The sequence below is a fragment of the Girardinichthys multiradiatus genome, chromosome X, assembly GCF_021462225.1.
Source record: "Girardinichthys multiradiatus isolate DD_20200921_A chromosome X, DD_fGirMul_XY1, whole genome shotgun sequence".
NCBI lineage: Eukaryota > Metazoa > Chordata > Actinopteri > Cyprinodontiformes > Goodeidae > Girardinichthys > Girardinichthys multiradiatus.
Genome location: NC_061817.1, coordinates 22,189,970 through 22,204,790, shown reverse-complemented (window position 1 = coordinate 22,204,790; position 14,821 = coordinate 22,189,970). Strand labels below are relative to the sequence as shown.

Sequence of the window (14,821 nt, the reverse complement as noted above, 5' to 3'; positions counted from 1 at the left end):
TACATGTCTAGGATAAAATTAATCTAAAAGCACAAAAAGCATGTGGGAGCTCACAGCACCCTTCACACTAATTGACATCCAATATGTGTAAACAAACCATTTAGAAAAATCCAACCTTTAATCTGATAACATTTATTCAGCTAAGAAAAATTTAAAATTTTTCTGCTTTGTTCAAATTCTTACATTTATAAAAGTATGTATTCAAATTTTTTAGTTTTTCACAACTTTTGTTTTCTCTGGAGTAAATATGACATAACACATAAGCCAGTTTTTCTTAACCACTTTTCAGAATAGTGAAGACAAGAGAACATGCCATTAAGGAAAGAGAAAATGACTGGAAAAAAATATCTACAGAGCTTTTTACACTCACACCTTTAAAAAATTAAGTGTGAGCAATTCTTTACAAATGGATTGTTGCACCTTCAATATTATACTTTTTTTTGCCTTCTGACAGATGTGTTTGTTTTCCAGTTGATGTGTACAAGATAAATGAAGCATTACGGGGAAAATATTTAAAAAGATTTAAAATGTTCTTACATCATGAAAATCTGGCATTTAACTAGGGTTAATGTACTTGTCTAAACGTTTCCATATCTACAGTTAGAGCAATAATCACCATTAACTAATGATAGAAATTAAATGTCTTTTATTTATATTATATACACTTGGTATACTTAGTAATTTATTACTGAACCATGAGTTTAACAATATCTGCCCATTCGTAATTTTTGTCCTCTAAATTTAAAGCGGACCTCTTATTCAGGTTCATCAGTTCTGAATCACTGACCAGTTGTTATTATTAATTAATTGGTAGATTGTCATCACTTCCTCACCTGCTGTCTTAGGGATGAAAATACTGCATGACTCTTTGTAAATATTTCAATCTCAATTTGTGTTCATTATATTCACAATTTACTCATTTCTGACATTTTAAATACCCAAGGTATGTGATAATCAGAGTTGTTGCAAGTTTTATCAAACTCATGGTAGAAATGAACAACTGAACACGACATACTTTGGTGAAACTAAATGATGTATTTTTGACAAACAAATCAGTGAAATGGTTGTGAAATGGTGACTTGTAGATAGAAAAGTTCAATATTTTAGCATTTCTTGCCACTCTCCTTTAATGACAACTAAATAAGTTTAGTTTTTTTGCTAGTAGTAGTTGTGAGATTTTCTACAGCCAGATTATGATGCTGGGGATCAAAACACTCCTCCCGTTTGAGGGGGGCTTCCTTCTTTTGTAGGGTCTTGTAGTCCAGCCAACTGCAAGACCCTAATGGGCAAGCTCCCTTTCCCCCAAGCCTGGCTCCAGCAGGGTGCCATAGTCTCCCCAATCTGCACCTTTTTAAGTAGTTTAGTGTCATGGAGCTAGTGTCATGAATTGCTCTGGATTTGGATATTAGCACCTCAAATGAGCACCCTCCATAAGGTGACTGGACTCACTCTTAGACATAGGGTCCGGAGCCCTGTCATCAGAGGGAAGCTCGGAGCAGAGCTACTGCTCATCCACAAGGAGTCTGATGAGGTGGAATGGGCATCTGGCCAGAATGCATTCAAGTTGGCTCCCGTTACGAGATTCTACAAGTGTGCCATACTGGGCGGAGACCTAGAACCAGCTAGATGGACTCTTCTATTCTGGTCTGGAAATATATTGGGATCCCCCCAAAAAAAGGCTGAGTGTGATAGGGAAACAGATGCCTGGGTTTACCTCATGGATCTGTCACCCCTGCAACCCATTCTTCAAAAAGCTGAAGACCATGGATGGATGGACGGTTCACTGGTTTTACTTCTACACCACAGAAAATGAAGATGTCACATTTTTCTCAGTTACTATATATATTCTTCAGAAGATTTCTCGTCTGTTTCTTTAGGGTCCAGAAAGATTTTGGTTGTCCCAACAAGCAGTCAGATAAGCTGTCACAGATATCACATGGTTTATGAATGATTCGTGTTAATTAATGTGCCTTTTATTACAGGCTACTTAGCAAAACATAGTTCATCTTTAAGTAAGAATGAATAACACATTAATTAGTTCCTCATTATGATCATTTTCTTAATATGCCATTTATTTAATCTTATAATAAACGTAAGTTGAAACATGATTTAAGAACATCGCAGTGTGTTTTACTTAAAATAGACAATATGATTCCATTGTTTTTTCCGCGATGGTTTTCTCAGTGCTTCACGAAAATCTCGCGTGGAAATGTTGAATGAAACGAGATGGAACCGCTGGTGGAATGTTCGGCTCGTGCTCCCGTTGCTAGGAGGCGCTGTTGGAGCCCGGAAGGGTTGGAAGCGATCATGAACGCGACGATGGTCAAACCGTGACTAGGAGGGGAAACCTCCCCTCTTGAGCATCTCAGTGAGATGATTCTGCGTCTAACACGCTCCGTCGGGTCAAAAGGAAAGAAGACAACAGGCTGTTTTCCCGTCTAAACTGCAGGTATGAATACGCGTTGTTTATCAGCTGTCATTCAATGTGGCACATCTGGATTAAAAGGTCTTCAACGCTTCAGTGGATACAAGAGATGGTGTTTTAATGGTTTTGTACAAACTCGGTAGGCATGCTGTAAAATAGAGGAAACCATCCCCACCCCTGATGTGCGATAAATTGCATGAATCTGTTATAGACGTCGTCTTTAATTCAAACCTAATCCATTTTAAATTGCACTAAAAATATCTACAAATGTATTATTATTTTTAATCCATAAAAAAATATATTTGTACCAACTGGCTAATCTTCATGGACTACTCTGTCCTGACAATTACTGACACATATTTCAGAAACAGACTGTATTGATTGGACACTCTATCTTATCTGCAGTTTCACGACCACCGGAAAAGGAAACGAGTCACCAGCTAAGTCCTACAGAAAGGAATGGCAGAAATGCGATGAGACAACATGATAGCAAACAGAGCTTCTATTGTTGTAGACGACTTCCCCTGCTCTCCTGCTTACAGGACAAAAAATCTTCCCACTTCTGGAACTTTTTCACAATTTGTCAGAATAAAAACATAAACATCAATATATTTCGTTGGGATTTTACGTTATACACCAATACAAAGTGGTGTATAACTGAAAGATGGAATAAAAAATGATACATGGTTTTCTAGATGAAAATCTGAAAAGTGTGGTGTGTGTCTAGGTTTCGGGTTTGACTGGTCCATACCAACACATGAATATGCTTTGATCTAAATCATTTCAGTACAGCTATGGCTGTATGTTTGGGGGATGTGACCCAGTCTCAAGTCTTTTGCTGCAGAATAGATCTGTATTTACCGCCATCCATCTTCCCAAAAACTCTGACCAGCTTTCCTGTCCCTGATAACGAAAGTTTTACTGCAGGTTGGTGTTGTCAGTGTCATGTGCAGTAGTAGTTCTCCACCACACCAAGCATTTTCCATGAAGGTGGAAAACTTTAGTTTTTTAGTTTTCACCTGACCAGATAATTTTCTTCCACATATTTATTGTGTCCCCTGTGTAAATTGTGGGAAAGGACACATGGATTTTTTCTAGTTTCAGGTTATTCTTGATATTTGGTTTTAAAATCTAATTCTGCTTTAAATGTATCCACACCCCTATCCCTGACCTGTCTAATGCGTTTCTTGGTCTTCATGAGGCTGAATTCAAATGCAGGCTACACTTGCAGTTAAAGGGGTATGAGTACTTCCGCAAGGTGCTATATAGTCTGTCAAACTAAATGTACAGTAACCCAGGAGGTTCACAAACTGTTTTGTAATTCCAATTTCTATTTGATTTGATTTAAACAGCTGCGTGACAAGCCTACATGGTGTGTGTTTCCTGCCCAGAGTTCGGATGTGTGGTCGTCCAGGGATGGAGAGCTATGAGGAGTTCTTTCTGCGGAGTTTGGCCATACTGCAGGAGGGGAAACTCAAGAAGAAGACACGTGAGCCGCCTTGTTCCCTGAAAGTTCGGTCTGTCATCCGCTTTCACGGAAGATCTATACTTTCGCCTCTGGTACGGAAAAGATAAGCCAGCATCAGTTTCTTATTGGTCCAAAACAGATGTCATTTAATATGTAATGAATGTTTGGGAGTTCCAGTTCTAGTGAGAGGTTTACATACACTCGTTATACACATGAATGTCAAAAGCATTTGTGACTTTTATTGATTTGTTCGGCCAGTTTTTTTTTTTTCAGGGTGGAATGAACAAACAACATACAACTTCAGTGAGTTTTAAGACAAAAAAAATTAGTGTTTAAATATACATTTATTGTGTATTTTATTCAATCCAATTATGGTCTAAACTACAAATTGAAAAATATAACCATGTACATATGGAAACTAAAAGAGAAACATTTGCTTTCAAATGAATAGCTTCAAGCTTGATTTAATTTTTGAGAGGCCCACATGGGCAGACCAACTACTACCTTCTGGAGAAAAGTTTCACGGAAAAGATTAAACTGAAATGTCAAAAAGTATGTTAGGAAAAATAAAACTACTATACAATATCATCTGTCAAGCATGGTGGCGGGGGTAGCATCATATGGTGGGGGTGTTTCACTGCCAGTGCTACTGGCGCATTGCACAAAGCAGATGAAATAATGAAGGACAAAGCATAACTGCAAATTCCATAACTTCTTATTAAATTAACAGAAAGATGGTTGAAAATTAAAGACAATTGAAACAGGACAATGATTCCAAACAGACATAAAAACTGCTCTTAAATAGATAAGGTAGACTAACATTAAAGACCAAACCTAATATGACATACAGGTCCATGATGAGTGTGTGTAAACAGCGTTCCAGAACTGTAGGAGACTGGCTGAAATTCAGACCTGCTCCTTTCCCCACAATGTCGGCCTAATTTCTTAATGGAATAGAATAGGAGTAAACTTTATTGTCCCTCAGTGTGGGAATTCAGGTGTACAAGTGACAGGCAAAGCAAATATGTATCTTCTTGATAAATATAACACTGTAGAGCATAAGAATAACATACCTGAGCATTTCTTCATAAGACTTACAGAATCCAACATTCTCTAAAATAGTTTTCATTCATCACTTTAAAGTCTAATTTGGCTCACCTTGGCCTTAACAGAAAAAGTAAGAGTCCAGTTTGGCGTTTAAAAGATTCCATTTAAAGCATCCAGCTCTACTATTTGAACCTGTGATTTTCCTGCTAGAAGAAGTCAGACGTTCTCTCATAAAAAGAGTCTAATTACATCAGCAGTTGGCACAGAAAATAGAGAAAAGGTAATCGATAAGAAGCTGAATCAGGGCTGAATGAAAAACCTATTTCTGGCTCACTGCTGACAAAACGTGTTCAGGAATAGTTCCATGTCAGACGCTCTTACACTGTGTCACACAGAAAAAACTACGCTTTTCAGGCGGCTTCAATTCCAAAAATCATACAAAACATAATTTGGTAAGGAAAGAAGGATTTAAAGAGTTTTTAACTAACCTTTTGTTTTCTGTGTGGACATCACTTGAGTCTGTGATATGCAAACATGAATCACTTTAACAGAGCTTCTTTTTAAATAAAAGTTAAATTGATTTTTTTTTTCAGCTGAATGCAGAGCAGCACTCTGAGATGTTTGGCTACAGACAGAGGGCGATCCAGCTGGAGCAGAACAGAGAGTACCTGCAGAGAAACAAGCCTTTGGCCCCAAGTCAGGACATAGTGGATCAAGCTCAGGTCAGTATACACTTTATGGTCCTGTTCTCCTAACTATAGGCTGATATGATGGAGGGGGGGATCAATGAAGAAAATGTTGCATTGGTAAGTTAAATTGTCCAGTGAAAGCAAATTGTTCTAATACTACATCTGAAAATTAAGAAAATCATAACATTTTTATTCATTCACAAAGAGCAAAGAAAAAGAAGGATGTTTTGTGCAACTCTTCCAATGTTCCATATTAGGATTTCACATTCATGCCTCAAGTGTGAAAATAGGTGTGTGTGTGCCGACATGTGGCACAAAAACTAAATTACACGTTGCGCTGAAATCTCTGGTGACGTTTGCAGAGTTGAATACAGACAGTGTCTGATTTAACGTTTTCTCCAGGGAGCTGAAATATTTCAATCTGACTGAAGCCATGTTTTGTCAACTCATTTTGTAGAGCAGTGTTGTTCACTTGCTAATCTGACAAACCAGGACAAACATGCTGCTCCAATTGAAAGTTAAAAACACTTATCTTAGGCATGAATGTCATATTAATTAGATATGGATGGAGTGATTATCCACCATACATTTATGATTATTTAAAAAATAAGAATTAGGTGGGCAGGTTTAAATTTGCAGTAAATTTTCTCTAATCCACACAGGTTAGAAATTATACATACAGCTAATATTCAATTATAGATCCCTTACCAAGCTACACCTCCAACACTTGCTTTTTATAGCCATCAACAAGCTTCCTCCACGATTCTGTGTGGTTATTTGGTCGCTCTTCTTTTCAAAACTGGTTGGTTTCCCGCCATGGAGCCACTCCCCTCACGGACAACCAAAATATTTTTTTAACAAAGGTTAAAAGGTCAGACAATACAAAGATTGAGAAGTCAAGGTAAAGGTGAAGGTCTTTGCAACTTGCAAATCACATTCATTGAAATATTATTATATAAATATGAGCTTGTATGAGTTAGAAACATCCATAATAAACGTCAAAAGCTAAATGCATTAACATTTTATGTTGTTTGATTATTCCTGCCTAAAAAATATAAAAGAATGGTAAAAGCAGACCAAGTTGAAGACATTCGAGGCCGTAATAAGTGCATTTAAACTTCTGACCTGAACTGTAGAGCTAAAGTTATGTTCACTTTGTCTCAGAAGCCGGGGGTTGGAGCTGGGAATGACTTCACACCCGAGTTCAGCTCAACTTAGCTGCAAATCAGAAAAAAGTGGGATTTTTCATTAGTTTCATTTTGTGTTAACTAGTGTTAGCAGTCCAATCTAATGTTCACAAATAGAGATTTTACAGCACTATGTGCCACTGGTTTAATGAGAAACAAACAATCAGAAGTGTGAATAGTTTAAATCTGCAATTTTCATAACATTATATACATGCGGATGCAAAACTCTGCACTGCTTGGGCAGTTCTGACTTTCCCCGTCTGAATTCCCTTTTTTTGTATTTCTTAATGGGAACTTGGAAAATGTTGATTTTCTAGTACAAAGAGAATGCACCATAATAGCTAAATACTTAAAGCGATATTTATATATAGTAGTCCCGCTACCTGACAAGCTCTTTCTCTGTGTGTATTCTGTTCAGGTGTATAAAGTGCCATGTGAGAAAAATATCCACCAACTAGTTTGTAAATCTGCTACTCTCAGCGGCTACACTTTAGTCACAGACTCACCTGGACTGCCCAAAGTTGCTGGATTTAGGTCAGAGGTAGTAGAGCCACCTTCTACTCCAAGCTCTGAGATTCCCATAATCAATGGTTATAAAGAGGAGGAGGCTTTAAAAGTGGAGAATCAAGAGAGGAGTGAAGAGGAAGAGGAGGAAGATGAGGACATAAGCTTAGACAGCCTTCTTAAGAGATCAAGGGAGTATGTGCAGCGGGAGCAGAGATCAGCAGAGATGGGTGACCCGATCAGCAAGACTTCCCCAGCAGAGATTATTTCTCTCAAACATCAGCAGAGGTGTAGCCCCATCAGGGACACAAGTGTTGAGTTTGGATTCAGTCTACATCATAGCCTAGTTGGCCCATCTCCAATTCAGCACCAGTCTATATTTGACCTGAGCCCACAAAAGCCCGTTCCTCTCTCACCTATCAAACCAGAGCAATATGCTCGTCTCCCTAGTCTGGAGTCCAGCATCAGTCCCCATCCTTGTAGACGTAAACCACGGCCAGTTTCTACAGGGAACATCCACGTCTCGTTTCCCATTGGCCCTGCAGACCTTATCCCTCGAAGCCCGGGGAGGTTAGAGGACGAGGCTGGTCGGGTGGATTGGTCAGAGGCTCTGTCAGCTGGTTCCCTCTGTAGCTGGGGCTTAGAGGGGGGGGGATGGCAACCATCCAGTCACTGCGGTACCAGTCCATTACAGGAGAACAAGAACCCTGTGAGTGCCTCTGTACCCATGACACACCACGATCAGCTGTCTTTAGGATTCCGCCGGCGCTGCCACACGCTGGACAGCCAGCTAAATACCTTCCAGTCTAGAGCTGAGCATGTTGACCAAAGTCAGGAAAGGGTCCCTCGCTTCATGGCAGGCGTTACGTGGCTTGCTCCAAGTAGGCGCACTCCTGCAGCCCTTTCAAGCCAGTCATACAAGATAGAAAGCTCTTCTCCATGTCTGCTGAGGCCTGGTGGGAGTCCCGATGACCACCAGGGGCCAAACAATAGCAAGAAAACACCAGCTGTCCTAAAAAATACACCTGATTTACAGTTCCAGTCAGGTGAGTATATTCATGAATGTTTTGGTGGGGAAATTTTGTTTTTGAAATTGTTTTATTTCTTCTGAGGCATCTCAGTATAATTCTCCTTGTTATTCTAAAGTGGAGTTAGATAAAGGATGGTGCTTATATTTATGTCTGGTAATAAACAGAGGAGACCCAGTGGCGAGCACAGGCTCTGGAAGACATGCAAAGGCGTTTAGAGGAGGAACATGCCCTGCAGATGTCCATGCTTCTAGCAGAGCAGGAAAAGGAGCAACAGCGCCTCCATCTGGTGAGAATAAAGTGTCACAAAACATTTTTTTTTTTTCAACTTTATTTTGTCACATTTTCTCAAGATACAGCTGAACCTAAATTAGCTACAATTTTACAGAAAATTTGAATGAAAACATGAATATCTTACATAGATTCATTTCACACAGAATTATTTATTTCAAGGGTTTATTTCTTTTAATTTGGATGGTTATGGCTTGCAGTTAATGAAGACAAGAATTCTGTTTTTCTAAAATCTACAACAAAGGACCAATAAAGAAAAAAACTTTTAATGAAGAAATGTTATTTTATGCTCTATACAATGATGGGGAGGACTGCTGACGTGACTGTTGTACAGCAGAAACCCATCGACACCCTCAGCAGAACCTCATAGCTTAAAGAAGCTGGGTGTTTAGAGAGCTGTATCCAAACATACTAGTGGATGTAGAAAAGGGAACACAAGCAACAAGGATAACTGCAGCCTTTAGAGCATTGTGATGGGGGGGTGGCTCACAAGGCGTTGACTGCAACAATAACCATTAGAATTTACAGATAAACACACTTGAACTATGTCACTCTGTGAGTAATAAATATTTATTGTATGAGCTTCACTTTTTGTAATTGGATTACTGAATTTATACGACAATTGATTTACTGAGATGATTTGTCAGAACATGTATTAAACCCGTTTAGATTGTTTTAACCTGTCTATGTACCACACATGATCTTGTCTGTATTTTTCAATCACACCAGAAAGCTCTAACTTTATCACTGATGTTTAGACGCTTGAGAAGACAGAGAGAAGACTGAAGGAGCACGAGTGTGAGCGGCCGACAAGTGGCGGCACATTTGATTGGAGCTATCGGTCTGTGAGTGGCAGCTGCCCCATTATGAGCCCGTCCTGTCCAGGACTGAGCCCCATTCACACACCATCAGAGCGCACGTCTGGACACGCTATAGGTACCGGTTCATTTATTACAGTTAAGGTTCCCATGAAGCCACAGATCTATAGTTGTTGTATTATAAAGTATGGCTTGTATATTTAAATACAGTCGCATTATACCCTTATAATTCACAGTGTCCAACAGGTAAAAGGTACCTTAAATGTCCTGTTGTAAATATCTTTACGCTAACTCATTATATTTAAGTTACAGTATTTGCCGTTCTTCCAGGTTTTCCCAGCCAGGTTTCTTCTAATGTGACGACTCACTCCGCCCAGCCTGCTGTTTACCTGCGGTGCTCTTCACGGGCAGCAAGCAGCTCCAGAGCGAGGCTAAGTTTGGTCAGTATAAACATGCTTCCTCCAAAGTGGATAAGTGATACTGACAAGATACTGACATGAGCAGGTTACACAAGTTAAGTGCAGTCACATCAAGTTGTCTTTAACCCCCCCCCAACTTATCATATTATTGATGGATGAAAAACAGTTTTGGCTGTGAGGTCCATTTGGATCCGTTAATTTTGAGGCAATGTGGCATGTGTTTAAACCAGAATAACTCTGAAGTTACTCGTCATAGTGATAAAATCACTTTTCTTCCAGTGGTCCATGAGCAGGGTAAAGACCATTTCTCTAAATCCCCAGTTGTAAAAGTAGCAACAAATTGAAGCATGGTTTGTTTGAAATGTGCCATGAACACGGCTCCTTTTCGTATTCAACATAATTGGGTTCAAAATAGCTGGAACCACAAATAGCCAAAATAACTCCCTGCTGCACAAGCAAAAATAAATTATTTTCAAAATTTTAATTTATCGGCATCAATGGTATATTCACATCTGTAATTCAGTTAATTTGACAGGCATCGATGCATCAGTACTGAGTTTTGTAAGGCTGGTCCATCATATCTTTGGCTGGGAGAACATAGCTGCTTTTTTCCTAAAAGAAAACGCAGAACTGAAGTCCTGTGACCACAGAGCTCATGTCCACTGTCTACTATGTTCTTTGGGTATTTTGATTCCATTTGATTTGGAAACAGAAAGATATTAGTGGAAACCCCTTATACCCAATTTTTGTGTGCTCAGACATCATCATTTAATCTACTGATTGCAGAATTATGGATGCAGAAGGTTTAAACAAACCGATGATCTCTCTGGTCCATCTTTATAATTCCCTCTTTCCGTGTGTTTGCAGGTTCTAACAGCAGAGCATCAGAAAGCTTTCTGTCAAATTGGCGCCATGATTCGTGGCTTCCTCATCCGTAGACTTCTCAAAACAGAGAAGGTGAAACATCTGCGCCAAACTGTTGTGGTAAGAGTGTTCAAATAAAAAAGAATGCTAACACCAGTGGGAATATTTCACTTATTAAATGAACTGTATCATTTCTGACTAGGCCAAAGATATGCTTTTGTAAATCTGTATCTTAGGATACGCAAGAATTCACTCAATCATTTGACACTGAAGCTGCACAGAAGAGAGGGACCTACACAGCACAAGATCTCTCTCTGCAGGAGAGAGTCAGAGCCCAGGTATGACTATGAAATCACCGTCTACAGCTAGCAGAGGTTCTCCTTGTCTTTTGTGTTTTAATGACCATATTTGTTCCGCAGTTACGGGCAGCCCTGTATGACGTCCATGAGATCTTCTTTGAAATACCTTTGAGGGGCCGATTAGCGCTTCTGCAGCAGGACAGGGAGCTACGTGCAGAGAGGAAGCTTCGTGACCTGGTAATCTGAAATACTGGCCTTGTATCAATCACAGAGACCAAATAAAGCAGCGGAAGGTATTATTTAGGACTTTTAACATTAGAGGCACTAGTTCTGTTTTTATTTCATTTACTGTGTTCATGGTCTTATTGTATAGATTCATAATCAGGCCCTTTTTTATTTGGATAAATGCTGAATAGTTTTTTTTTTATTTGAAGTTTCCTTGTGGATTAAAAGGAGATATTTTCTGATTCTTCTTAAGCTCCCAAAGTTTACATTTTATTTTTAATCTATTTCTTCCTTGCAGGAGAAAGCCAAGTGTCCCAAAGAAAGAGTGTCTCTCTCTGCTGCCACCCAGAGGTCCCTGGACAGGAAGAAGAAGTAAGACAAAAAGGAAAAATGCACCCATCCATGTGATGTTATGATTTCAGATGATTAGCTCTGTTTTTATTCTTTGTGTTTGGTGATTCTTCAGGACCAGTGAATCCCCAGCACCGGTCAGGAAGGTGCAGCACAAGCCAAAAAGCCCCACCACCAACAGGTTAAAGACTTTTTTTCTCTAACACTTTGTTTGAGGCCATGTCCTCAGTGTTTGTGTGGTTTATTGTTTAGGGTTCTCAAATGTTCTTCAGATTTGTGTTTTGTTTATTTTCCAGAGTTTTGAAGCCAAGTCAGGGCCAGACCTCCTCTTCTCTAGGCCAGCTGAACCGCCAGGGGTGACCTTTCTCTTTGTTTTTTATGTTTCCTTACTTTAACACTACAGTGCATTTGAAATCACATAAACTAATGGTTATTGTGAGTTTCTTTCACCAGTTTTATTGTTAATGAAATTAGTTTAGCATCTTCAAATTGGATTCAGGTATATCTGTTTTAACCTAAAAGAAAGCATTATTAATGCATATGGCTGTTAGTTAAAACACCTACATTTTACACATAATTTCTGAGGCAAGGTCTTCTTAATGCTAGTTTAATTTTATTTGTTGAATTTATACTCCAGAAATGTGGTTATAGTTAGAGATTTGCAAGAGTATTTGTACCCTTTGAACCTTTCCAGATTTTGCCATGTTGCTACTACAAACTTCAGTGCATTTTATTGGGATTTTATGTGATAGACCACACCAAATTAATGTATAATTGTGAAGTAGAAGGAAATGTTTTACTAATAAAATCCCCAAACATGTGGTGTGCTTTTGTTTTCCTTCAGCCTTTTTGTTCTACCACCTTTCTCTGCAGTACCAGCTTTGCCCTTCTGAAATGTTAACCCTTTTTTTGTAAAATAGTTCAAGCTCAGTTATATTGGATGAGAAGTATCTGTGAACAGCACTTTTTAAGTCTGGCTGTATGTTTAGTGTTGTCCTTCCTAAAAGTGAAGCTCTGCCCCAGTCGAAAGTGTTTTGCAGCCTGTAACAGGATTTTCTTCCAGGATCGTTCTGTATGTAGCTCAATGCATCTTCCCAGTACCTGTGCTCAGTTTGCCTGTCCATACTAGAGAAAGGATCCCCACATCATGATGGCATCACCGCCGTGTTTCACTGTGGGGATGGAGTGTTCGGGGTGATTGGCTGTTACCTTTCTGCCAGACATATTTGACATGTTGACTAGAAAGTTAACATGTTGCTGTGGCATGTCATTTTGCCCCTAGAACCACCTGTGTATAGTGTATGAATGTGTGCACATCTAGTGCAAAAACTTCGAGTGTTCGGTATGACTAGAAATTCAGTCCGTACACTAATGGCAAACTACTGGACTTCTTTGAGCCCCTTTTTTATAGAAGCCAGGTTTGTAGTGTGTGTGACTAATAGTTTTTCAGTTGTTAATTTCTCACAACTGAGCTGTGAATCCCTGCAGCTCCTCCAGATATACCGTGGGCCTCTTGACTGCTTTTTCGCTGATTAATGAAAGCATTAAATTTTATTCAGAAGCATTCAAATAAAGGGGTGAACTTCATTTCTTCTACTTCACAATTATGCACTACATTTTGTTTGTCACACAAAATCCCAAAAAAACATACTGAATTTTATGGTTATTATGTGACAAAATGTGAAAAAGTTTAGGAATACTTTTCTCAAGGCACTGTAAGAGTCAGTTGTACCCAGAATAAATTATAATAAATAACGCAATAATAATAAGGAACCATAATGTTCAGTAGTCATCGAGTCACCAGGTAACATTTGGTAACTATAAGGACATAGAATACTTTTTTAAGTTCAAATTAAAAGTTCAAATTAGTTCATTGATAGTTCACAACTCATTAGTCTGAAAACTTTTGTAAGATAAAATGTTAGAAGAGCTGACACGGTTCACTTTCACTTTACCTCTCATACAGTGATGATAGTATAGCAGATTAATAAAGTGTACTCAAAAAATCAGATTTAACTTTGATTTGTAAATAAATTCTAAATATAAGTCTTTGTAAGTGAGCATTTGGATTTCACAGGAAATCAGTGCCTTTAAAGTTGCCACTTTGACACTGTCCGTTTGTCCACAGGAGCTGGTACAGAAAAACTCCAGAAGAGAGAGTGAGACGCTTGGACACCGTGAAGAAGCAGCACTCTTTGGGTTAACCAACACATTAATGCCTGATCTGTGAACTTGAATTTTTAATCTTTTATTACAAATCTTGTACCAGTGAAACCATTACTGTCAGCGCTGCAAATTTTCACTCAAATCTCTGTGTTCACCATCACACTGTAGCCCACTGGTGAAAAGTATCTTATTGTGCAATTTTTTTATTATTACCTTCTTTTTTTCAACAACTGATTGTATAACAAGAATGTAATGCGTGTTGAGTAATTAAATATGTAGACTGGTGTTGTTTTGAGGAGAGGCAGCTACTCGCTGACTGAAAGTAAGTCAGAGCCAAAAGACAAGTTAGAAATCTATCTGTGCCTGAGAACTACGGCTTGTTGCCAGCATGTTTATTCTCTATTTATCTGCTGTGGTCATAGAAAATAAGTTTTATGATAATGTACGTATCTTAGAATTATAATATATTGTGCCTTGCAAATTTATTCATACCCTTTGACCTTCCCCAAAATTCACCTTAAAACCACAGACTGCAATGTATTTATTTGATTTTTACATGATAGACTAAAACAAATGTGTGCATAATTGTGAAATGACAAAAAAAGATGAGGTTTTTTTTTTAAAACCTTTTAAAAATAAATCCATTCTCTGACTAGTTTTCCTATCCCTGGCAAAGAAAACATCCCCACAGCATGGTACTGCTGGTGTGTTCCTGTGTCACCGACGCTGACACACACAGACGAACACGCTCTCCCAACAGCGGACAGAAAGACATGCCGCTAAAACCTAGAAAGCAGGCAAGGATTTCTGCGGTTTTAAAAAGCGCCAAATTTAGTTTTGATGGCAGCTCTTCCTCTCCTGCGTGCAGCAGCAGGGCTAACTCCTCCTCCTCCTGGTACATATGGCGAAGGTAGAAGTACACCAAATAGCCCAAGTGTTTTAGACAGACTTATCAGTTTTCCATATACAGTACCTTGCGAAAGAGCCTCTTGCCACACTTCAGGACGTTTACTGTAGAATAAATCAGTTTTATGATAAAC

The 14,821-nt window shown here is 38.8% G+C and overlaps 1 protein-coding gene across 2 annotated transcripts; it reads left to right on the top strand.

Moving 5' to 3' along the window:
• The first annotated feature begins 2,278 nt into the window (after positions 1 to 2,278).
• On the top strand, positions 2,279 to 14,433 carry LOC124862383 (centriolar coiled-coil protein of 110 kDa-like). Of its 2 annotated transcripts, none has more exons than XM_047356260.1 (14): positions 2,279 to 2,449; positions 3,817 to 3,985; positions 5,534 to 5,662; positions 7,235 to 8,366; positions 8,516 to 8,637; positions 9,398 to 9,575; positions 9,788 to 9,897; positions 10,744 to 10,860; positions 10,977 to 11,078; positions 11,160 to 11,276; positions 11,563 to 11,636; positions 11,731 to 11,796; positions 11,912 to 11,971; positions 13,744 to 14,433. In XM_047356260.1, exons 2-14 carry the CDS (start codon positions 3,824 to 3,826, stop codon positions 13,817 to 13,819), a joined length of 2,445 nt encoding a protein of 814 aa, XP_047212216.1. In that variant the 5' UTR covers positions 2,279 to 2,449; positions 3,817 to 3,823; the 3' UTR covers positions 13,820 to 14,433. The 2 variants fall into 2 exon arrangements, with proteins under 2 accessions (XP_047212216.1, XP_047212215.1); XM_047356259.1 differs by having other exon boundaries at positions 3,778 to 3,985.
• Positions 14,434 to 14,821: the final 388 nt, after the last annotated feature.